General features: G+C 47.4%; 1 protein-coding gene across 1 annotated transcript in view; it reads left to right on the top strand.

The window, feature by feature from the left end:
- LOC141091158 (saxiphilin-like) overlaps positions 1-26882 on the top strand; it is a 244216-nt gene that overhangs the window by 212914 nt on the left and 4420 nt on the right. The window contains exon 18 of the mRNA XM_073576562.1: positions 21462-21646. Within this exon, the coding sequence (XP_073432663.1) occupies positions 21462-21646 (185 nt within the window). The remainder of the gene's footprint in view (positions 1-21461; positions 21647-26882) is intronic.

Here is a 26882-nt window from a genome sequence, read left to right as displayed (position 1 = left end):
GACATTAGGAGTGAGGTCCCTGCTCGCAAGCTTACAATCTACAAGGAAATGGGGGGGGGGGGGGACACAGTAGGTGAAAAGTGCTTGTTAATTCAGGTCTGGCAATTATAATAAATAGGGATTTTCATATAAAGCTGCATGATCCGGTCATCAGCCCGTGTGTTTAAGTGCAATAGTCAAGTATCAAGTGCAGTTATCGTGTGCATGGAGGGTGTGGAGACAGATGAATAGTAGGGTGCAGATTCAGAATAATATTTGGAAGGAGGGAACAGGGCAAAGTTAGCTTACTGATGTGGTAGGCTTGTTTGAAGAGATGGGTTTTCAAAGCGCGCTTGAATAGGTCAGGGCTAGGTATCAGTCTGATCATCTGGGGAAGTGCATTCCAGAGAGCTGGAGCAGCACGAGAGAAGTCTTGGAGACGGAGGTGCGAGGTTCAGCTTACGGGGGATGTTAGTCTTAGGTCATTTGTAGAACGGAGGGCACATGTAGGGCGATAGACAGAAATGAGAGAGGAGATATAAGGCAGTGCAGAACAGTGGAGAGCTTTGTGGGTGAGAGAGAGGAGTTTATACTGTACCCTGTAGCGAATAGGTAGCCAGTGTAATGACTGGCACAAGATGGAGGCATCGGTGAAGCGGCTGGACAGAAATATGACCCTGGCTGCCACATTCAAGATGGATTGTAGAGGAGAAAGTTTGGTAAGAGGGAGACAGATCAGAAGAGAGTTGCAGTAGTCCAGACGAGAATGAATAAGAGCGACAGTAAGAGTCTTAGCAGTTACAAAGGTGAGAAAAGGTCGGATTCTGGAGATGTTTTTAAGATGCAGGTGACAAGAGCGAGTGAGTGATCGGATATAGGGAGTAAAGGAAAGTTCAGTGTCGAATTTAACCCCAAGACAGTGGGCATGCTGCTTGGGAGTTATGGTTGAACCCTCCAGGGTTATTTCGATGTTAGGTAGAGTGAGGTTTGTAGAGGGGAGAAACACAAGAAGTTCAGTTTTGGAGAGATTTAGTTTCAGATAGAGGGAGGACATGATGTTAGAGACAGCAGACAGACAATCCTTGGTATTTTGAATTAGGGAAGGGGTGATGTCAGAGGAAGAAGTGTATAATTGGGTGTCATCAGCATAGAGATGATACTGGAACCCAAATCTGCTGATTGTTTGTCCAATAGGGGCAGTGTATAGAGAGAAGAGGAGGGGGCCTAGGACTAAGCCCTGCGGGACCCTGATAGTAAGGGGACGAGGAGAGGAAGAGGAGCCGGCAAAAGATACAGTGAAGGAGCGGTCAGAGAGGTAGGAGGAGAACTAGAAGAGGGCTGTGTCCTTGAGGCCTATAGAACAGAGCATAGTGAGGAGGAGCTGGTGATCCACAGTGTCAAATGCGGCAGAGTGATCCAGGAGAATCGAAGGACCGGAGTGGCCACAGGCAGGACTGAGAGGCTGCACTGGAACCAAGGTACGGGGCTCCATATGGAGAGGGCGAGGAGAGATACAGAGCTGTAGTACCAGAGCAACGAGGACGACAGACAGACAGCAGGCAGGGGAACAGGACAGGGAACGGCCAGACACTAGAGGGCGGAATGGGAGCGGAGAACAGGGGAGCGAAGGCCACGGAACACGGACCAGACAGGACGGAAGACAGGCAGAGAGACAGGGGAACAAGCAGTGGCAGAGACAGCAAGGCTGGGACAAGGGACAACCATAGGACAGAGGGAGAACCTATAGAGTAACTATAGGCGGCCAAATTAGTGCGCATGTGCGGGCGGGGAGCTGCCCGAGAGACAGGAGGAGAAGGCGCACGTGAGCAGGAGGGAGGAGGGAGCGCGCAACCAGCCGGGTAAGTGACTGCCGCGGGGGGACCCGGTGCCAGTGGGACGGCAGCGGGCACGGCCGCTGCTGTTACACCAGGTATCCCAGTAAATCTTAAATGGAAGGCCCTGACCAGACAATTCGCCTTCACAGATCTAGCTAGGACCCAGGATCTCCCCTCGAGTCCATATCCCTTCCAATGAACAAGATAATGAAAGTAATTTCGGACCTTCTGAGAATCCACATTCCCTTCTATCTCATACTATAAACCACTAATGACTGAAACCAGAAAAGGCAGGAACAATGGAGATAATACAGAAGGGACAAATTCCTTTAATGGGGAGCTATGGTAAACATTAGGAATACAAAGGGATGGAGGAAATTTCAATCTGAAAGTCACTGGAAGGACTTCCTCCAGAATCTCATAAGGGCCAATGAACTTAGGATCCAACTTCACTGCTGGTACTTTAAGTTTAATATTTTTGGATGACAACCAAACTTTATTACCTACTTTAAAGACAGGACTCACCGAACATTTTCTATTAGCCTTCCGTTTTTGGTGAATGTGAGCAACCCCAATATTCTTTTGAACCTCTCCCTAGACATTCCCCAGTTTCTGTATGGTAACTTCCACCCCAGGACACTCAAAACGTCTAGAAAATTAATCAAAATGGGGAAGAAAACCATAATTACAAAAAAGGTGAGGGTCCAGTAGACTAATTGACCTGACTGTTAAAGGTAAACTCAGCAAGAGGTAAAAATGATGACCAGTCTTCCTGTTGAGCCGCCATGAAACACCTTAAAGGGAATCTGTCACCTATTTTTTGCCCTATGAGATGCGGCCACCGCCATCAGGGGCTTATCTACAGCATACTGTAATGCTGTAAATAAGCCCTCGATGTAACCTGAAAGATAAGAAAAACAAGTTATACTGTACTCACTGGAGGGGCGGTCCGGTGCAGTCCGGGTCCGATGGGTGTCGCGGTCAGGGTCAAAGCCTCCCATCTTATAGTGATGACGTCCTCTTCCTTGCTTCTGTTGTGGCTCCTGCACGGCGTAATTCTCTGCCATGTTGAGGGCAGAACAGAGTACTGCATTGCGCAGGTGCCGGACCTCTCTGACCTTTCCCGGCGCCTGCGTACTGCAGTACTTTGGCCTGCCTGCGTACCCAATGTTAAAGATAGGTAAACAGGCCGCATGCAGACGTAGGCGGAGCTGAACGGAGGAGGTGCGACAATGGGCGGAGCTTCATGGAGGAACTACGCAGGCCTCCACAGCTCTGACATCCGCAAATCTGAACCTAGCCTAAAATGATAAGATTACAGTCACTCTGTGTGACTGCAAACTTATGAATCAACTAAGGTCATGTACTGTGCGCTGCGAGGATTACCCGGTTTCTGAGCCGAGTCTGGCATGTACATATGCGATATGCATAGTCCTGGCCAGAACCTAGTGGGTACAGCCTTGCTCTATACACTTGTATAGAGAGCGGCCGCTCCCTGTCTATTGACGCGTCAGTCCAGTGAGGATGGCCATCAAGAGGACATGGCCCCGCTCAATACAAGTGTATGCAGCGAGGCTGCGTTCACTTTATGGACTCTTGCCGGGAGTATGCAGAACGCATACGTACCTGCCGGTCCCAGTTCAGAAACTGACGAATCCTCACAGTGCACAGTGCGTGCTCTCTCTGGATTCCTAAGTTTGCCGTCACACAGAGTGAGTGCAGAATTATCAATTTAGACTGGATAACCCTTCAACAATATCCTTCTGACACCAATCAGTAGCAGGATTGTGAATATGCAGCCATGGAAGCCCCAGCTCCAGCCCAGCAGGTGTGTTATCCCAAAAAAAAACAGGAGATGGATTTTGAGTGAAATGCTCCAACGTGAAGAGTGAATTCCAACGTTACCAGTTTACCAAGATTTTGAAGTAACAGTGTCTTGTCAATTGTGAAAATTTTAGTGGGACTTTCCAAATTAATTGTCCCTAATCCTACTTTCAGAACCAGTCTCGAATCAATAAAGTTTGCTGCAGACCCGCATTCAATGAAAGCCAATGCAGATAACACCTGGTGCTTGAAAGATAAAACCACATTAAGCAGTACTTTTACAGAGGAGTAAAAAGTTACCTGGAAGTCTGGGTGACTCCCTCGACAATCACCCAAATTCCCAATGGCTTGCTTGAGGGTGGGTTGGACAGTCCATTAGAAAATGTCCAGCGAGAACACAATAGAGACAAGGTCCAAGATTGCGTCAACATTTCTTCTCTACATCACGAGAACAGGCAGCTCCAACTTCCATTGGCTCCACATTAGGTAAAAGGACATTCTCACAGGGAATATAAAAAGGACCCTGCTGCTCACAATGATCCATCCTTATGGCCTGGGTCATGGCCTAATCCAACTAACAAGGAGGAGCATGAAGAGCCAGAGCGTCCTTAGATCTTCAGAAAGCCTCTATGGAATTGGCATCTGAGTGCCGCATCATTCCATTGAACTTCAGAGAACCATTGCTGGAACTCAGTACTATAGTACTCAGCAGGGCAACTCTCCTGTGTCAGGTTCATGATCTTTCCCTCCGCAACCTGAATTCTGTCTGGTTCATCATAAATTAAACCAAAGGCATTAAAGAAGGCGTTAACATAAGACCGTTTTGGGACTTGTGTGGACAATGAAAACTACCAAGTCCTAGGAACTCATCCCCTTACCAGGATCATAGATTAAAAAATAACTTACAGCGCTCTCTGAACACTATAAACTGTTTTCTGTCTCCTGAAAATGTATCCGGAAGGGTCAATACATTTTTAGGAGATACCAACTGCACGCCTGAAAGTACAGACATCACTGCCACTGCCATCAGCAACAATCTGGGGGACATATTCATCAAGTTAGACAGCTGACTCCACAACTGGAACTGTGATGATTCTAGGCTTTGGAGCACAAAGTGTACGAATAGGATTCATACTGGTGAAAAAATGTATAACGCCAGTTGTAATGTGATGCAGGCTATCGTCACTTCTCATGGATAAGCCATGAGGCAGAGGAGTCAAGAAATCCGGGGTAAAATACCGAGAGTGTACGTCAAAGGCACAGTAGCAAGATAAAAAAGAAAGCAGGTCACAGTCCGAGGTCAGAAGTCCAGACTGGTAGTGTATCAAGACAAAGGGGCTAGGCAAACATATAGTCAAAAGGCAAGATCTATGGTCAGGCATAGAGTTGAGCGAAACGGGTCGGTCAAATTCAAAAATCGGCGACTTTCGCCAAAGTCGAGTTTCATGAAACGAAACCCGACCACACCGTGAGGATAGCCATGAGGTCGGCGACCCGAGCGCCAAAGTCACGTTTCAAATAATGCTTCCAGCGCCTTTTCTCTGCCAATCATGAAGGACGCACACTGTGGGAAACGCGATTACATCGGCAGTGGCCCCCACCATGTTAGAGAAGGGCATGCAAGTGATTGGCTGGCTTTGTGTGGCGTCACAGTGCCTATAAAAGGCCATGACCGCCGATCGCCATCTTACTTCTGCCGATCTTACAATAGGGAGAGGTGCTGCTGCTGATTCTGAATAGGGAGAGCGTTAGGCAGGGAAGAAGAAAAAAATAGCTTCTGCTGATAGCGCTTTTCACTGTAGTTAGTGTGCAGTGAAAGGGGAGGATTTAAGTTGTGTGCAGCAGCGCTGGTGGTGATTAGGCTGCCTTTTAAGGCTACCTGATAGCTGCATTGCTGTGTGCACACTGCTGTTCAAACTGCTTTTTTCAAAGCACTCCAACTTTCATCATTTTGTTCTGCTCAGTTACCGAGCGTTCATTTTTTCACACACCGTATAGCGGTGTACGCTTCTCACACACTACCGTGTACCGGCTGGTATCACGGACAAATACAAGCTACAGTATCTGTGTGTGACTCTGGAAAAAAAAGAGTAGATTTTCCATTTTTCCAGACCTACACCGTATAGAAGTGTCCGCTTTTCAAACAGTGAAGCTATCTGTGTGTGACTCTGGAACAAAAAAATACAGGAGATTTTCCATTTTTCTAAACCTACACCGTATAGAAGTGTCCGCTTTTCAAACAGTGAAGCTATCCGTGTCTGACTCTGGAACAAAAAACTAGAAGATTTTCCATTTTTCCAGACCTACACCGTATAGAAGTGTCCACTTTTCAAACAGTATCGTATATCTGCTGTTTGATTACGGTCAAATCTATACAGAGACAGCGTGTGTCACTCCGTATAAAAATAGACGGAGATTTACAATTTTCCATTCAGACACCGTATAGAGCTGTCTGTTTCTCAAACAGTATTGTATTTCTGCCGTTCAAATTATGGTCACATCTTTACAGAGTCAGCGTGTCTGTGTGTTAGGCGTCGGATTTCTGTCGCTGCACAGCGAGAATCCCGAGCCTTATTTCCAGCGGTCTCCCATTCCTCTCCAGCCGCAGAGGAGGTTGCTCAGCAAACTCATCGGTCCAGGCGCTCTGCCCAGACCAGCTCCGTGGGTTTGCTGCCACCTCTGGCGCAGCTATGACAATACATGCTGCTCAGCAGCGAGATTCTCCAGGGACTAAGTCCCCATGTCGGGCCACTGAGCATGCCTGTGGAGTGATCTCCCATTGGAGATCGAAGGTCACGTGCTCAGGTCCTGCTCCTGTTCGGATTGGCCCATCCGAGAAGCCAGGAAGGTCCCGGACGCTCGCGGCTATAAAAGGTTCGCATGGCCGCTCGGCCATGCGCTAGGATAAGACTGTATTTACAGACTATGTGGAGTGAGTGATGTATGCATGCATGCATGAATGTCTCTGGTGAATGACTCATTAAGAAACCCCCACCCTTGGTACACATGTGTTGTGCAGCCTAGCCTGCTAGCGCCCAGGCTTAGGCGTAGGTAGGACAGAGGTTGAGTCAGGCATCAGTCCTCACCAGGGACTCGGCACGCCTCAGTGCACGTGCTCCATAGCCAGCGTCTATAGCGGCGTTTGCGGCAGCGACGCCACGCGTTCAGTGGGCCTAGAAGGACTCTAACCCCGTGTCCTTGGGGTAGAGTTCTGTGGCCATACACTGTGCGCTCTTTCGGCCGGGCTCTGTGAGCTTAACCGGCTCCGGCATCTACGTTCAGCGGTTGTGCGGCTCTGTGCATTAACAGAATTCGCCCCTGTTCACATTGGGTGACGTAACCCACGTGTGACTGGTTTCACACCGCTTAATTCCTCCGCCATTACTTAGCAGCAGTGTACCACCTCTGCACGGTGGACCACGGGCTGCGAACGCAGTTACTATTATTTTATAATTTGGTGCGTTCTGCCAGCCCTAACACTGTGTGTGACACTCCGTAAATACATATATGGACATTTCCATTTCTCCATACACCGTATTGAGCTGTGCGATTCTCAAACAGTATTGTATATCTGCCAGTCACATCTATACAGAGTCAGCGTGTGTGTGTGACACTCCGTAAATACATATACGGAGATTGTTAGTTTCACTAAAAACGTATACAGCTGTACACTTCTGATACAGTACCGTATATCTGCTTGCTGGATTACGGTCAAATACATACTGGTAGAGCGTCTGTGACTAACAAAATATATAGGGAGATTAATCTTTTTAATACACCTTACACAGCTGTACGCTCCTCATACAGAACCATCTCTCTTCTGGTATTTTTGGTACATATTCCCAAACATGAGGAAGTATGGTGGAAGAGGCCGCGGACATGGGCAGGGGGGCGCAGCTCGTACTCGTGGTGGTGCGTCGGCTGGTTCTGGCAAAAGCACAATAGCAGCAAAGGCAGGAGGTGTTGAGCCTGCGTCATCATCTGGCACAAGAAGGCCTTTAAGGTTCCCTTTTCTGGGAGTAGGTAAACCGCTTTTAAAGCCAGAGCATCAGGAACAGGTTTTGGCTTACATTGCCGAAACAGCCTCCAGTTCTATTGCCTCCTCTTCTGAAGTTACAAAAACTGCAAGCACAACGTCGTCAGTGCAGGCCTCTAGTCAGGAACAACACCTTTCGTTGTGTCCTTCACCCACACCAAAAGTGAAGGCTGCTGCAGCACACACTTCAGATTACTCCATGGAGCTCTTTTCACTTACCATTCCTTGGTTAGCAAGTCAAATCCTGAATTCCCCAGTCCAAGATGAATCTGACATGGAGTGCACTGATGCACAGCCACTGCTAGATGAATCTGCTGGTACATTCACCCACAGCACTACATTGCCCTCGCAGTCTACTGAGTCCGAATCAGACCCTGATGAAACTCAGGTGCCCCTTCCCACATACTATACCACCTTACACGGTGACACAGAGGAAGGTACAGAGGAAGGTGCAGATGACATTGAAGACGAGGTCATGGATGACCCAGTTGTTGACCCGGATTGGCATCCATTGGGGGAAGAGGGTGCTGTGGTGACAATAGGTCAGAAGAGGAGAAGGATCCGCAGCAGGCATCGTCATCGCAGCAGCGGTTATCTGGCTGGCCCGTAGCTGTCAAAAAACTTGGCAAGAAAACTAAAAGAGTTGCAGGACAGCTTGGCCAGACGGTCAAATTAGCACAGTGTGCAAGCCCTGAAAATTTGTACCATAGTAGGAAGAGTGCAGTGTGGCACTTTTTTGAACAAAATCCCACTGATGATGCAAAGGTTATCTGTAAGAAGTGCCGAAGGACCTTTAGCAGAGGGAAAAATCTAAGAAATTTGAATACCATTTGCATGCTTAGTAGAGATGAGTGACTTTGCCTTTTTTCGGGTTGAGTGGGGTTTCATGAAACCCGACTTTCTCAAAAGTCGGGTCGAACGAAATCGGCCGATTATCGTGAAAAGTCGAAGGCCGACTGAAACACGAAACCCAATGCAAGTCAATGGGGAAGAAAAGTCGGCAGTGAGTGGAGGACAGGAGACACACCTACAGTGCCCATTTTAATGCCAAAAACATCAATTCTTATTACTTAAGCTTGTCAACCTTAATTTACTTTATAATAATAGTTAGGCATTGAAAACTGGGGGTTATTTGGCTAAAGTTGTGGGGGGGTAGGGCTGGCTCCAGATTTTCGTGGGCCCAGGGCCAAAGAGTGTCATTCGGCTCCTTTAACACATGCCACAATTCATGATCCTCTGATACGGCAGAAAAATAGCGGTATAGTACAGTGAAAAATACTTCACTTCTTACATCTGATGACTGATATCCATTTTAAATTCTCCAATAGCTCCAAAAACGGACAGTATATTACTCCATACAGTATTATGGCCACCGCATAGTGCGCTATACAGAGTAATGAGGCCCATATATTTCTCCATACAGAATCATTGGTCCCATATAATGTTTGAAACAGTATATGATGAGCTCCACATAATGCTACAGTATATGTTGGTCCCCATGGATGAAGCTCCACTGTGTTATGGGCCCAAATAATGCTCCATATATAATGGGCCCCATTTCTAATGCTCCAGTGCATAATGGGCCCTGTAAATGCTGCTCCAGTGTCTGATGTCCACCTTTGGAATGCTCCAGTGTATGGTGGGCCTCATATATCATTCTCCAGAGTATAGTGCTCCCCAAAAATAGCTGTCCCAACATTGAAAACTATTAAATAAGTCTTCTCGCTAGGGAATCCCTGTACTAGTCTGGACTCCTCGTCGTCCCCAACTTCCATCTCACTGCACTTGGACTGTTAAGGCAGAGGGTGTACAGACGTGATATCATCGCGCTCTCTGACCAGAATGTCACTGTCAGGAAACGCGGAAGACGTCACGGCGGTGGAGCAGGGAGAGGTAAGTATTTCAACTTTGCAAGTGCTGTGATCCTGAGCAAGCGGGGGGGGCCCACTCGTTGGCGACGGCACTAGCACAGGGCCCCTCATAGTACGCCGGTGTGTCTGACGGTGGGTTTGCACCCCCACCGTCAGAGACACTTGATTCTACTATGAGGGACCTTGTGCCAGTGCCGTTGCCAAACAGTGTGCCCACCCACCTGTCCAGGGCAACGGCACTCGCACGGGTGCGTGCGCAAGGTGGTGACCCCGGCACTGTGAGGGGAGGCAGCCCAGTTAGGGATGTGGAAAAATTGGCATATGTTGATGTTGGACATTCAGCAGCTGCAAATGGAGTAATTGGAGAAGTCCACGGAAGAGGAGGACAAAAGCAAGTCATTTTTCTGGCAACCTACGTGTCAGCAGGGGAGGGTGGGACAAAATCCTTTGAAACCCATGCATGGTTCATTTTAATGAAGGTTAGATCATCAACATTTTGGGTCGACAGACGGGTCTTTTTTTCTGTCAGGATTGATCCAGCAGCACTGAAGACTCGTTCAGATAACACACTAGCAGCAGGGCAAGCGAGCTCCTGTAAGGCATATTGAGCCAATTCAGGCCAGTTGTCAAGTTTACTGGCCCAATAGTCAAAGGGGAATGACCGGTGAGGGAGAACATCGATATGGGAGGAGAAGTAGTTTGTTACCATAGTTGACAACTGCTGTCTCCTGTCACTTTCGATCGATGCAGTATTACAAGTCGTGTGAGCGGTACTTGAAAAATCAGTCCACAACATGGTCATGAAACCTCTGTGTCCAATGCCACTTCGGCTGTGTGCACCACGAACACCTCTTCCATGTTGCCACCTACGGCTTGTTGGAAAAACATCACCGCCGCTGTGTGCTGGGAATGCCTCAAACAAATGGTTTACCAGAGTTGCTTGTTTGTTAGCCAATATTAGCTCTAGGTTCTCCTGTGGCATGATGTTTTGGAATTTGCCTTTATAGCGTGGATCGAGGATGCTGGCCAACCAGTAGTCGTCATCCCTTATCATTTTGGCAATGCGGGGGTCCCTTTTTAGGATCTGCAAGGCATAATCAGACATGTGGGCCAATGTTCCAGGTGTCAATGATGCACTGCGAGTGCTGGGTGGAGGAGCACCTTCTGGCAAATCCACATCCCTCCAGTCACGCACAAACCCTGTATGTGACCTTGCCATGCCAACATTTTTTCTTGCCCCCTGAGAAGCATCCTCCTCCCCAAAATAATCATCCCCATCATCCTCCTCCTCCTCTTCCTCTTCTTCCTCCACCTCGTCCACGAGACTTCCCTGACCAGAAAATGGCCGACTGTCATCAAGGCCTTCCCTCCTCCTCTTCCTCCTCGGCTGCAGACGCCTGCTCCTTAATGTGCGTCAAAGTTTGCATGAGCAGACGCATAAGTGGGATGCTCATGCTTATGATGGCGTTGTCTGCGCTTACCAGCCGTGTGCATTCCTCAAAACACTGAAGTACTTTACAGAGGTCTTTCTGCTTCGACCACTGCACACCAGACAACTCCATGTCTGCCTGCAAACTGCCTGCCGATGTATCCTCCCACAAATGAATTACAGCCTGCCTCTGTTCGCACAGCCTCTGAACTATGTGCAGGGTGGAGTTCCACCTTGTTGCAACGTCGATAATTAGGCGGTGCTTGGGAAGGTGGAGCAATCGCTGCAGCTTCTGCATACGACTGGAGTGTACGGGCGACCGGCGGATGTGCGAGCACAGTCTTCGCACCTTATGGAGCAGGGGTGGTAACTCCGGATAATTATTGAGGAAGCACTGCACCACCAGGTTCAAGGTGTGAGCCAGGCAAGGTATGTGTCTGAGTTTTGAAAGGGCTATGGCTGCCACAAAATTCCGGCCGTTATCACTAACTACCTTGCCTGCCTCAAGATGTAGACTGCCCAGCCATGACTCAGTTTGTCGCTGCAAGTAGTCGGCCAGTACCTCAGCGGTGTGTCTGATGTCGCCAAAACACATCATCTTCAACACAGCCTGCTGATGCTTACCACTAGCTGTTCGATAGTGGGACACCTTGTGTGCAACACTGGCAGCTGCGGATGGAGTGCCCGTGCGACTGCACTCTGTGGACGAGCTTTCGCTTCTGGAGGAGGAGGAGGGTTGAACACCTACAGCCAACTGTTTCCTATACCGTGGGCTAGGCAGCACTGTCCCACCGCCGCTGTCCCCTGTGGACCCTGCATCCACCACATTAACCCAGTGCACAGTGATGGACACGTAACGGCCCTGGCCATGCCTACTGGACCATGCATCTGTTGTGAGGTGCACCTTTCCACTCACTGATTGCTTGAGTGCATGGACAATGCGGTCTTTCACATGCACGTGGAGGGCTGGGATGGCTTTTCGCGAAAAGAAGTGCCGACTGGGTAGGTGATAGCGTGGTACTGCGTAGGCTATGAGCTCACAGAAAGCTTTGCTTTCAACCAACCGGTAGGGCATCATCTCTAACGAGATTTGTTTGGCAATGTAAGCGTTCAAAGCCAGTGTACGCGGATGAGAGGATGAGTACTTTCTTGTCCTACTCAGAGTCTCTGGGAGGGTGAGCTGGACTTGAGAGCTGCATATGGTGGAACTAGCGGTGGACATGGCGGACTGAGAGAGGGTTGGTGATGGTGTTGGTGGTGTTGCTGATGGCCTAGATTCAGTCTTTTGTAGCAATAACATTGTGATTCCATGACTGCTTTACCCTTGCGACGACACCTCGACATTTGCTGCTGGTGGTGTGCTAACCGGTGGGCTTACAGGGGGGGAAGCGATGTAGCGTTGCTGACTACTGTCATTCGGAGCAGGTGCACGTGTGGTACGTGAGGTTTTGTAGGTCCGTCCACGCATGCAAGTGCATGGTGGTTAAATGTCTAAGCATGCAACTGGTATTCAAATTTCTCAGATTTTTCCCTCGGCTAAAGGTCTTAGCGCACATCTTACAGATAACTTTTGCCTGATCATTAGGATTTTGTTCAAAAAAGTGCCACACTGCACTCTTCCCACTATGGAAGACATTTTGAGACCTTGCGCACTGTGCTAATTTGACTGTCTGGCCAAGCTGTCCTGCAACTCTTTTGGTTTTTGTAACACATTTTTTAATTGCTATGGTCATGCCAGATAACAGCTGCTGCGATGTCGTTGCCTGCTGCGGATCCTCCTCCTCCTCTTCTGAGCTATTGGCAGCGGCACCCTCTTCCCCCAATGGATGCCAATCTGGGTCAACAACTGGGTCATCCATCACCTCCTCTTCAATTTCATGTGCACCTTCCTCTGTGTCACCGTGTAAGGTGGTATAGTATGCGGGAAGGGGCACCTGAGTTTCATCATGGTCAGATTCTGGCTCAGTACACTGCGAGGACAATGTAGTGCTCTGTGTGAATGTACCAGCAGAAAAATCTAGCAGTGGCTGTGCATCAGTGCACTCCATGTCAGATTCATCTTGGACTGGGGAATTCACGATTTGACTTGCTAAGCCAGGCATGGTATGTGAAAAGAGCTCCATGGAGTAATCGGTAGTGTGGCCTGCCACATCCTTCACTTTTGGTAGGGGTGAAGGACACAAGGTAAGGTGTTGTTCCTGACCAGGAGCCTCCAATGACAACTCAGTGCTTTTATTTTTTGAAACTTCAGAAGAGGAGGCGAGAGAGTTGGAGGCTGTGTCAGCAATGTAAGCCAAAACTTGTTCCTGAAGCTCTGGCTTTAAAAGTGGTTTACCTACTCCCAGAAAAGAGAGCCTTCGAGGCCTTGTGGAGCCAGATGATGACGCAGGCTCAACACCTCCTGCCTTAGGTGCTATTGTGCTTTTGCCACTACCAACAGATGCAACACCACCACCACCACCATCGGGACCAGCTGGCAACCCCCGCCCACTTCCATGGCTTCTTCCACCATACTTGCTCATTTTTGTGAAAATGTATCCAAAATACCACCAGCTATATGGTACTGTAAAACAAGGTAGAAGGTGTATCTACTATTGGTGAAATTTTGAATCTCACTATAGATTTGAGGATGCAGAACTATTGTCTCTGGCCCAGTAGAGATTACACCTCAATGTAGCAGGCTGAAATTGGATGGTGAATGACAAGGTGAAGGGTGTCTATAGGATTGGTGAGATTTTGAATCTCACTATAGATTTGAGGATGCAGAACTATTGTCTCTGGCCCAGGAGAGATTACACCTCAATGTAACAGGCTGAAATTGGATGGTGTATGACAAGGTGGAGGGTGGAGGGTGTCTATAGGATTGGTGAGATTTTGGATCTCACTAGAGATTTGAGGACACTGACAATGATGCTCTCAGTCCAAGTATGGACGCAGGCAGCATAATAAGCAGGACTGCTGCACAGTGCACACACAAAAGGGTGGAAAAATGAACCCTTGGTAACTGTGCAGAAAAGAAGAAGAAAAGTATTTTTGCTTTTAAAAAAGCAGTTTGCACAGCAGTGTGCAAACAGCAATGCAGCTATCAGGGAGCCTTATAAGGCAGCCTAATAACCAACATAGCTGATGCACAAAAATAGAGCCTCCCCTGTCACTGCACACAAAGTGTTGTGTTGTAAGTGGAAATCGCTAACAGCAGAAGCAGTTTTTTGGTTCTTCTTCCCTGCCTAACGCTCTCCCTACAGAATCAGCAGCAGCTTTCCCTATGCTAAGATCGCCATAAGTAAGATGGCGGTCAGTGTTCACGCCCTTTTATAGCCCCTGTGACGCCACACAAAGCCAGCCAATCACTTGCATGCCCTTCTCAAAGATGGTGGTGACCGATGCCTATGTCATTATGTCATCGCATTGCCCACAGAGTGAGTCCTTCATCATTGGCTGAAAAAGAGCGCTGGAAGCATCTTTTGAAACGCGACTTTGGTGCTCTGGTCGCCGACCTCGTGGCCGACCTCACACTATTGTCGGGTTTTGTTTCATGAAACCCGACTTCAGCGAAAGTCGGCGACTTTTGAATATAACCGACCCGTTTCGCTCAACTCTAATGCTTAGACATTTAACCAAAATGCACTTGCAAGTGTGGACGGGCTACAAAAGCTCAGGTGTCAGGAACACCGCACTACGCTCGCTCACTGAGCCAGTGCGCATGTCCTGAGTACAAAAAACCGTGCTCAAAGATACCTGTGGAGCAGGGCAGCAGCGGTGACAATGTGTGCTTCAAACTATCAGGACCTGAAGCATGTGACTGCTGGGGGCGTGGCCTAAGCTCCACAGAACTAGGAACTGCAGGGAAACTCCTAGAAAGGTAACTACGGGACAAGTTACCAAGGGGCATAGACAGGGGCGGAAACCAGATCAAGCCGGGGTCAATGCATGAGATAACAGGACAGTACCAAAGGGTTAGACAGAGCGGATAGTCAGGACGTAGCAATAGATCAGAAAACCAGAATGGGCAATAGACGGTACAATAGGGGCAAACGGTAGCGGAGTAACAATAGCCAAGCCAGGAGGTCAGAACCAGAGAAGACAATTATACCTAAAACGTGAGACGGAGTTCAAAGTGAGGGGACAGGCTGGGTCATACACGGGAATCAAACATGCAATGCAGTACACGCACACCAGGGGGGTCGGTCACACACACAGCCAGAATAACAGTATAGCTGACAGAGAATGCTAGTCTGGAGTGAGTATAAATACCACTCCCAGATCCAAAGAGAGGCCGGCAAAAGTTAACCCTGTGAAAACAGGACATTAACCATGTCCTAACCATGACATCAGGTAGCACATGTGCACCTGCTCCGACTGAAGTTAGCCGGCAACGCTCCATCGCTTCCCCCACTGTAAGGCAACTGCTAAGCACACCACCATCACGAAATGTTGAGGTGTCGTCGCTAGGCCAAACCAGTCAGGCAATCACAATATTTTCGCGAGGAAACACTGAATCTAGGCCATCACCACCCTCACCATCACCAACCCCTTCTCAGTCCGTCATGTCCAATGCTAGTTCCCCCCATATGCAGCTCTCAAGTCCAGCTAGCCCTACCAGACACTCTGAGCAGGACAAGAAAGTACTCATCCTCTCATCCGCGTACACTGGCATTGAACGCCTACATTGCCAAACTGATCTCATTAGAGATGATGCCCTTCCGTTTGGTAGAAAGCGAAGCTTTCCGAGAGCTCATGGCCTACGCTGTCCCACGCTATGACCTACCCAGTCGGCAATCCTTTTCTCGAAAAGCCATCCCTGCCCTCCACTGGCATGTGAAAGACCGCATTGTCCATGCACTAAAACAATCCGTGAGTGGAAAGATGCACCTCACAACAGATGCATGGACCAGCAGGCATGGCCAGGGCCGTTACGTCTCCATCACTGCGCACTGGGTTAATGTGGTGGATGCAGGCTCCACAGGGGACAGCGGCGGTGGAACAGTGCTGCCTAGCCCACGGTATAGGAAACAGTTGGCTGTAGGCGTTCAAGCCTCCTCCTTCTCCTCCAGAAGCGAAAGCTCGTTGACAGAGCGCAGTCGCACGAGCACTCCATCCACATCTGTCAGTGTTGCACACGAGGTGTCCCACTATCGAACAACTAGTGGTAAGCGGCAGCAGGCTGTTTTAAAAATGATGTCTTAGGGCGGCAGTAGACACACCGTGGAGGTACTGGCCGACTACTTGCATCGACAAACTGAGTCATGGCTGGGCAGTGTACATCTTGAGCCAGGCAAGGTAGTCAGTGATAATGGGGGGAATTTTGTGGCAGCCATAGCCCTTTCAAAACTCACACACATACTTTGCCTGGCTCACACCTTGAACCTGGTGGTGTAGTGCTTCCTAAATAATTATCCAGAGTTAACAGCCCTGTTCCATAAGGTGCGAAGACTGTGCTCGCACATCCATCGCTCAAACATCCACTCCAGTTGTATGCAGAAGCTGCAGCAATCACTCAACCTCCCCAAGCACCGCCTAATCATAGACGTTGCTACAAGATGGAACTCCACCATGCACATGGTTGAGAGGCTGTGCGAACAGAGGCAGGCTGTTATGCATTTGTGGGAGTGTACACGGGCAGGCAGTTTGAGGGAAGACATAGAATTGTCGGGTGTGCAGTGGTCAAAGCTGAAAGACCTCTGTTAAGTCCTTCAGTGTTTTGAGGAATGCATACAGCTGGTAAGCGCAGACTACGCCATCATAAGCATGAGCATCCCACTTATGCGTCTGCTCATGCAAACTTTGACGCACATCAAGGATCAGACGTCTTCAGCTGAAGAGCAACAGGAGGAGGAGGAGGGAAGCCTTGATGACAGTCAGCCATTGTCTGGTCAGGGAACTGGCGTGGACGAGGTGGAGGAAGAAGAGGAAGATGAGGAGGAGGATGAGGGCGATGATTATTTTGGGGAGGAGGATGCTTCTCGGGGCAAGAGAACATGTGGGCGTGCCACGTGCCAAGGTCAGGTACAGGATTTGTGTGTGACTGGAGGGATGTGGATTTGCCAGAAAGTGCTCCTCCACCCACCACTGGCAGTGCAGCATTGACACCTGAAACATTGGCCCACATGTGTGACTATGCCTTGCGGATCCTAAAAAGGGACCCCCGCATTGCCAAAATGATGAGGGATGATGACTACTGGTTGGCCAGCATCCTTGATCCACGCTATAAAGGCAAATTACACAACATCATGCCACAGGAGAACCTAGAGCTAATATTGGCTTACAAACAAGCAACTCTGGTAAACAGGTTGTTTGAGGCATTCCCAGCACACAGCAGCGGAGCAGGTTCTCCCACGAGCCGTAGTGGGCAGAATGGAAGAGGTGTTCATGATGCACACAGCCGAACTGGCGTTGGAGACGGGTTTCCTGACCATGTTGTGGTCTGATTTCTCAAGTCTCGCGCACACGACAGCTAATCCAGAATCAATTGCAAGTGACAGGAGACAGCAGTTATCAACTATGGTTACAAACTACTTCGCCTCCCATATCGAGGTTCTCCCTCAAAGGTCAATCCCCTTTGATTATTGGGCCTCAAAACTGGACACATGGCCTGAATTGGCACAATATGCCTTACAGGAGCTCGCTTGCCCTGCTGGTAGTGTGCTATCTGAAAGAGTCTTCAGTGCTGCTGTCAATCCTGACAGAAAAAAGGACCCGTCTGTCGACCCAAAATGTTGATGATCTAACCTTCATTAAAATGAACCATGCCAGTACCAACGCCCATGAGTGGGTCCTCCCTGCTTGCTCAGGGGCACAGCACTTGCAATACTTACCTCTCCCTGCTCCACCGCCATGACGTCTTCCGCCTTTCCTGACAGTGACATTCAGGTTACAGAGCGCGATGACCTCACGTCTGTATGCCCTCTACCGAAACAGTACAAGTGCAGAGAGCTTTAAAATGGCAAGTCCAGAGTAGAGCAGTGTCAGTGAGGAGAGGTATTTAATTTTGTAAAATGTTGGTCGCATTTTTTGCAGAGCAATATACACTGGAGAATGATATATGGGGCCCATCATACACTGGAGCATCATCCATTTCGCCCACCATATACTGGAGCATTCCAAATGGGGGACATCAGACACTGGAGCAGCATTTACGGGGACCATTATACACTGGAGCATTAGAAATCTGGCCGATTATGTATGGAGCATTATTTGGGCCCATAACACACTGGAGCATCATCCATGGAGACCATCATATACTGTAGCATTATGTGGAGCTCATCATATACTGTATGGAACATTATATGGGACCAATTATTCTGTATGGAGAAATATATGGGGCTCATTATTCTGTATGGCGCACCATGTGGTGACCATAATACTGTATGGAGTAATATACTGTCCGTTTTTTGAGCTATTGTAGAATTTAAAATAGATATCTGTCATGTCATGTAATAAGTGAAGTATTTTTCATTGTACTATACCTATATTTCTGTGCCGTATCGGAGCATTATGAATTGTGGTATGTGTTAAAAGGGTGCACTGACACTCTTTGGCCCAGGGCACACGAAAACCTGGAGCCAGCCCTACCCCTCCCCCACAACTTTAGCCAAATAACCCCCAGTTTTCAATGCGTAAACTATTATTATAAAGTAAATTAAGGTTGCCAAGCTTAAGTAATAAGAATTGATGTCGTTGGCATTGAAATGAGCACTGTAGGTGTGTTTACTGTTCTCCACTCCCTGCCGACTTTGCTTCCCCATTGACTTGCATTGGGTTTCGTGTTTCAGTCGGCCTCCGACTTTTCCCTATAGTCGGCCGATTTCGTTCGACCTGACTTTTTAGAAGGTCGGGTTTCATGAAACCCGACTCGTCCCGAAAAAAAAGGCAAAGTCGCTCATCTCTAGTCAGGCAGCAAAAGATCAGAATAGCAGAACAGAAACACACAACGCATGCACACTACTGAGCAAAGCAGCGAATGGCAATGGTCTGACCATTACCAACCAGCTAGATAGCCAGGCAATCACCTGGTGACACCCAGAGGAAGTCAAACAGACATGATCTGGTTGGAATGCCGGGCACTCCTAAATTAGCATGGGGATGGTCAACACGCCCGAGTTCTTGATTGGGAGGCTGGGCAAACCCATACACGATACTGACAGCCCTGCACAACCCTGCCATCTATTGGGTGGCAGAGCTGTCACTCACTGTGTTCCTAAGACACAGTAGGATATATATATATATATATATATATAAAAAGTTCAAAATGTTTAGTTACTCCTTAACAGTGCAGTCACTTCCCTGTAACAGTATAGCCACATGTTCCTCTAACAGTGCTTTCTGCAGGTTTTATTACTTGCACTTACTTATATTTTCAAGCGATACATGAAGAAAGCATCAGAACAAGAAGTTAGATTTTACAAATATATATCTTAAGCTACATTCCCATTATCAGAAAATACACACGTGGTAAAAAATGTTGGTTCCCCTCATTTAGTGACAGAATACCCCACAATGGTCACATGAATAACTTGAATCTGACAAAAGTAATAATAAATCAAAACTCTATGAAAATGAACAAATGAAAGTCAGACATTGCTTTTCAACCATGCTTCCACAGAATTTAAAAAAAAAATAAAACTCATGAAATAGGTCTGGACAGAAATGATGGTACCCTTTACTTAATATTTTGTTGCACAACATTTTGAGGCAATCATTGCAATCAAACAATTCCTGTAACTGTCAATGAGACTTCTGCACCTCTCGACAGGTATTTTTACCCACTCCTCAAAAGCAAACTGCTCCAGTTTTCTCTTGTTTGAAGGCTGCCTTTTCCAGAAGGCATGTTGCAGCTCTTTCCGAAGATGCTCTATAGGATCTAGGTCAGGGCTCATGGAAGGCTACTTCAGGATAGTCCAATGTTTTCCTCTTAGCTATTCTTGGGTGTTTTTAGCTGTGTGTTTTGGCTCATTATCCTTTTGCAAGACCCATAACCTGTGACTGAGATCAAGCTTTCTGACACTGGGCAGCACATTTCTCTCTAGAATCCCTTGAGAGTCTTGAGATTTCATTGTACCCTGGCACAGGTTATAGACACCCTGTGCCAGATGCAGCAAAGCAGACCCAGGGCATAACAGAGCCTCCTACATGTTTCACAGTAGGGACAGTGGTCTTTTCTTAATATGCTTCATTTTTCCATCTGTGAACATAGAGCTGATGTTACTTGCCAAAAGGTTCCATTTTTGTCTAATCTGTCCATTGGACAGTCTTCCAAAAGCTTTGTTGTGGCTTGTCAACATGTAGTTTGGCAAATTCCAGTCTGGCTTTTTCACAATTTTTTTTCAACAATGGTGTCCTCCTTGGTCATTTCCCAAGATGTCCACTTTGGCTCATACAACAATGGATGGTGCGATCTGACACTGATGTTCCTTGAGCTTGACATTCACCTTTAATCTGTTTAGAAGTTTTTCTGGGCTCTTTTGTTACCATTCGTATGATCCGTCTCTTTGATTTGTCATCAATTTTACTCCCACGGCCACGTCCTGGGAGGTTGGCTACAGTCTCATGGAGCTTAAATTTCTGAATAATATGTGCAACTGTAGTCACAAGAACATCAAGCTGCTTGGAGAAGGTCTTATAACATTTACCTTTAACATGTTTGTCTATAATTTTCTTTCTAATCTCCTGAGACCACTCTTTCCTTTGCTTCCTCTGGTCCATGTTGAGTGTGATACACACCATGTCACCAAACAGCACAGTGAGTATCTGTAGCCCTCTATACAGGCCACGCACTGATTCCAAGATTGTAGACACCTGTGATGCTAATTAGTGGACACACCTTGATTTAACATGTCCCTTTTGTCACATTATTTTCAGGGGTACCATCATTTCTGTCCAGGCCTATTTCATGAGTTTTATTTATTTACTTTTTAAACTCTGTGGAAGTATGTCTGACTTTCATTTGTTCATTTTCATAGATTTTTGATTTATTATCACTTTTGTCAGATTCAAGTTATTTCTGTCACCATTGTGGGCTTTTCTGTCATTAAATGAGGGGTACCAACAATTTTGGCCACGTGTGTAGCTGCGCTTTGGAAGCAGTGTATTTCCTCTGCGTCCAAAGTGCAGCGTTCTAATCACACAGGTAAATCCTCATGTTTTCCGTGAACAATGCGGATTTACCGCATTCAATACATTCAGTTGTGGAAATTTCTGTTGCGGAAACTAGCATCTCCACAACAGAAATTAACGTGCTGCTTCTTGTGAATTTGCACCACGGGTAAGTTTACGTTGCATCAAATAGAAGCACAGTGAGCATGGGATTTCTATGAATCCCATCCACTCTGCTTGTATCGTAAGACACAGCGATTTGGACACAGCGCACTTCCAAAACTCTGCTGTTCCTGATCGTGGTCATGTATCCTAAGACTGAATCTGACTAATACGGGTAATTCTTCCTGTGCATTTCTGGATGATGTTTGCAAATGATGTTATTTGTCCTCCAGGTAAAAATCCAGAACTTTGGGCAAAGGATTTAAAATCCACAGATTTTGAGTTGTTATGTCCTGATGGATCTCGTGCTCCTGTTAGTGACTACAAAAAATGTAAACTTTTAGGAATCTCTCCTCAAACTATTTATACCAGACCGGAGAGTCTCAGAGATGTTGTACGAATTACACTCAATCAGCAAGTAAGTGTCTGATACCGCACTAGACAAGTTACTGAGTCAATAAAAGCATTTTGTCACAGTGAAAAGTTGTGTATTTTGTACTTTGTTATACACCTGAGTTTTTCTATAGAATATACTTTGTAATATTATATAATATATTTATATTATACTTTTGTTTTATTAACAGTTTACACATGGCAAAAATCCTTGTATCTAGTGTATATTATTGTGTAACATTGCAGTGCTATAGGCTGTGTTCTGTTTGCACAATAGATAGCATGATGCTGCCACCACCATGTTTCACTGTTGGGATTGTATTGGGCAGGTGATGAGCAGTGCTTGGTTTTCTCTACACATACCATGCCTTAGAATGATCAAGAAAAAGTTCTATCTTCGTCATATCAGACTACTGAATCTTATTTCTCATAGTCTGGGAGTCCTTCATGTGTTTTTTTTAGCAAACTCTATATCTTGCACTGAGGAGAGGCTTCCATCGGGCCATTCTGCCATAAATGACCGGCTGGTGGAGGGCTGCAGTGATAGTTGACTTTGTGGAAGTTTCTCCCATCTCCCTATTGCATCTGTGGAGCTCAGCCACAGTGATCTTGGAATTCTTCTTCATCTCTCGCACCAAGGCTCTTCTCCCACGATTGCTCAGTTTGGCTGGACGGCCAGTTCTAGGAAGAATTCTGGTGGTCCCAAACTTCTTCCATTTAAGTATTATGGAGGCCACTGTGCTCTTAGGAACCTTGAGTACTGCAGAAATTCTTTAGTAACCTTGGCCAGATCTGTGCTTTGCCACAGTTCTCTCTCTGAGCTCCTTGGCGAGTTCCTTTGACCTCTTGATACTCATTTGGTCTGACATGCACTGAGCTGTGAGGTCTTATATAGACAGGTGTGTGCCTTTCCAAATCAAGTCCTATCAGTTTAATTAAACACAGCTGGACTCCAATGAAGGAGTAGAACCATTGCAAGGAGTATCACAAGGAAATGGACAGCATGTGACTTAAATATGAGTGTCTGAGCAAAGGGTCTGATTACTTATGACCATGTGATATTTCAGTTTTTCTTTTTAAATACATTTACAAAAATTTCTACATTTCTGTTTTTTCAGTCAAGATGGGATGCAGAGAGTACATTAATGAGAAATAAAATGAACTTTTTTGAATTTACTAAATGGCTGCAATGAAACAAAGAGTAAAAAATTTAAAGGGGTCTGAATACTTTCCGTACCAACTGTATATCCATTATAATCTATGGGGCAGCACATATGTCCGTGTGTTAACATGGACCATGTGTCTGTGTGACCCACACGTAGATATGTCTGTATTTTTTTTCCTGCAGCACGGATGTCAGCACATCCCGCATACAGATTGTCACGGTCCTGTCAGCGCCAGCGGGCAGCCACCGCTGAGCAGGGACTCACCCACACTGCAGAGAGGCCCGGGGTCAGATACGGCCGGGAAACTCAGGCAGACAGGACCTGGAGACGCTGAAGTTAGCAAGCAGCGAAGGACCTACGGTCATGTGACTGCCAGGGGGCGGGGCTTAGCGTCCTGCTGCCAGAGATCGGCAGGACACAAGTACAGGAATGCTCAGGTCAGACAAACGGGGTCATACACAGAGATAGCAGTACAGTACCAGGGATGAGACAGAACGGATAGTCGGGGCCAGGCAGCGGTCAAAGCCAAACAGACATAGAAGGTACCAAACAGAATCCAACAAGCAGTATCCAGAGAACAAACCAAGTCAAAACCAAAGTATCAGGCAAACAAGAACACAGCACAAACACACTCAGGAGTCAACACACTCTGCCAAGGGCGAAAGTATAACTGACGGGAATTGGAGCTTCCCGAGGCTATAAAAAGCTCTCCCAGAACCAAGGAGAGGCCACAATAATAAGCCCCAGGTGTGCAGGTAAGAGCCTGCACTGGGATCATAATATTTAACCCCAGAAGTGCCTGTCCACCAGCACTGGCTCCAGACATTAACCCCAAGCGTGCGGGTCCAACCCGCTCTGGGATCATGACAGTACCCCCCCTCTCAACGGGGGGCCTCTGGACCCCCAGGCTTGCCCAGGTACCTAGCATGGAAAGCCTGAACCAGGCAATCCGCATGCATCAACCGGACCGGCACCCAGGACCTGTCCTCCGGCCCATACCCCTTCCAATGAACCAGGTACTGTACTGACCGCCGTACCAACGTGGAATCCACAATATGATCAATCTCATATTCCACATGCCCCTCAACCAAAACCGGAGGAGCAGCGGACTCGGACTCTCCCCGGACTGATTCAAAAGGTTTCAGTAGAGATCTATGGAAGACGTTAGGGATCTTGAAAGAGGGTGAAAGGCACAGCCTGTACGCCACTGGATTGATTTTTTCCACAATCATGTATGGGCCAATGAATTTGGGGCCCAACTTGGCTGAAGGAATCTTCAACTTAATGTTTCGCGTGGAGAGCCAAACTTTCAAGCTGAAACATGGGACCTGGTGTTCGTTTCCTGTCCGCGAAAAACTTATACTTGCCTTGAGACCTAGATATATTCCGCTGGACTTCCGCCCATGTATTCTTTAATCACTGAACAGAGCCCTCAGCCCTGGGAAACCCCAAATCCAGACGAGAAAACTCACCAAAATGAGGACTGAACCCATAATTGATCAAGAAAGGAGACATACCCGTGGATTGACTCACCCGACTATTGAAGGCAAATTCAGCCAACGGCAGTACATCACACCAGTCATTCTGTCTAGCAGATCTGTTCCAGCGACTGATTAGTGCGTTCCGTCTGACCATTGCTCTCAGGATGGTATGCGGACGAAAAGGACAGACATCCCTAATTTTTTGCAGAAAGCACCTCAAATCTTAGCCACAAACTGCACACCACGATCAGACACCAGATTCAGGGGTACCCCATGCAACCGGATCACATGCTGCACAAACAACCTGGATAAAGTCTCAGCTGAAGGTAGTGCAGACAGGGGTACAAAATGAGCCTGCTTTGAAAATCTGCCCACCACTATCCATACCACCGTATTGCCCTTGGATGAAGGAAGATTGGTTACAAAATCCATGGACAAGTGGGTCCATGGTCTTTCGGGAACTGCCAAGGGCATCAGCTCCCCCACCGGCCGGCTATGAGAGCTTTTAGAACGAGCGCAGACCCCACAACCAGAAATGAATTTTTTTATGTCAGAACTAAGGGTAGGCCACCAAAAGATCCTAGCCACCGCCAGACGGTGGCTGATATACCAGGGTGAGCACTCAGCTTGGATTCATGGAACTCCTGCAAGAGTTTAAGGCAAAGTTGCTCTGGGACAAACAACTTACCCCGTGGCTTGGCCGCAGGAGCCAGCAACTGGGCCCCCTCAATCTCCCGTTCCAATTCAGATGAGACCCCTGCTAACACAACCCCAGGGTGAAGAATAGAGGACGGTGGCTCAGGAGAAAACACAGGATGAAAACTGCGAGATAAGGCGTCAGCCTTGACATTCTTTGACCCTGGACGAAATGTAATAGTAAACTGAAAACGGGAAAAAAAGCGACCAACGGGCCTGTCTGGGCATTAGTCTTTTAGCAGACTCAATGTATGACAAATTTTTGTGGTCGGTGATCACATTAACCGGGTGACTGGCACCCTCCAAAAAGTGCCTCCATTCTTCAAACGCCAATTTGACCGCAAGAAGCTCTCTATTGCCTACATCGTAATTTCTTTCAGCAGCAGAGAACTTCCTGGAAAAGAAAGCACATGGCCTGAGGTTGGTTAGAGTGGCAGGCCATTGGGACAACACTGCCCCCACCCCCACCTCGGAGGCATCCACTTCCACAACAAATGGTTTGGATGGATCTGGCTGTACTAACACAGGAGCAGACATAAAGCATTTTTTCAGAGTTGCAAAGGCCTCTTTTGCAAGCGAGGAGCAATTTCTCACATCCGCACCTTTGCATGTTAGATCTGTGAGTGGTTTGACCACCTGCGAAAACCCCCGAATAAATTTGTGGTAATAATTGGTGAACCCCAAGAAGCGCTGAAGACCCTTAAGATCTTGGGGTTGCACCCAATCCGCAATGGCCTGCACCTTCTTGGGGTCCATGCGAAAACCCTCACAGGACATAATTAATCCCAAAAAAGACAATTCCTGAACAAAAACACACATTTCTCCAATTTGACAAACAGATAGTTTTCCCTCAGTCTTAGGAGAACAGTTCGTACTTGTTTCAGATGAGAATGACTGTCGGAGGAGTATATCAGAAAATCGTCTAAGTAAATAACAACAAAACGACCAATGAGATCAGAGAATACTACGTTGATGGAATTCTGAAATATGGCGGGGGCATTGGTAAGACCAAACGGCATGACTAAATTTTCAAACAGTCCCTCGGACGTGAGGAACGCCGTTTTCCATTCATCCCCTCCCGGACCTTTATCAAATTATATGCCCCCCGAAGATCCAGTTTAGAGAACCATTTTGCCCCTGATAGTTGGTTACACAAATCGGGAATCAACGGAAGGGGATACGTATTCCGTACAGTAATCTTATTAAGCTCACGAATATCGAGACAGGGACGTAAACTGCCATCCTTTTTCTTTACAAAAAAAACCCTGCCGCCACAGGTGAGACTGAGGGAAGTATGTGTCCCTTGCGAAGACTCTCAGTAATGTAATCCTTCATAGCTAAGTGCTCAGGGCCAGATAAATTAAACAGACAGGCTTTAGGCAATTTAGCCCCCGGGACTAACTCGATAGCACAGTCAACGGGTCTATGTGGTGGCAACGTCTCGGCCTCACTTTCAGAGAATACATCTTTGAAGTCATTCAGGTACTCCGGAATACCTCCCAGCTCGACAGATGACACAGACACAGATTTAACAGGTTCAACCAGCAGTGCAGATTTATAATATAATTTAGAATCATTAAACCCCCATTGAACAATCTCCCCCATTTTCCAGTTAATAACTGGGTTATGGCGTTTTAACCAGGGCATGCCCAACACCAATCCTGCTGGTTAATTGTCCAGAACCAAACAACTTAAGTTTTCCACGTGAGCAGCGCCCACTCTGAGCGAAAACATATCAGACATAAAGAGAATTCCCTCTTTAGTGAGGGGGGAGGAGTGAATGGCCACCACCTTGATCGGAACCTTGAGCCTAGCTGTCCCTATCTTGCAGCGTGTGACCAATTGGGAGTCAACAAGATTGATGGATGATCCGCCAGTCCACGAAGGCTGTAGAGGAAAAAGTGGACGGTTGTTCTAA

This window comes from Dendrobates tinctorius, unplaced genomic scaffold (assembly GCF_039654945.1).
Source record: "Dendrobates tinctorius isolate UK_male_01 unplaced genomic scaffold, ASM3965494v1 ptg000049l, whole genome shotgun sequence".
Taxonomy (NCBI): Eukaryota; Metazoa; Chordata; class Amphibia; order Anura; family Dendrobatidae; genus Dendrobates; species Dendrobates tinctorius.
The sequence above is the reverse complement of the archived record's forward strand: the minus strand, read 5'-3'. Positions and strand labels throughout refer to the sequence as shown.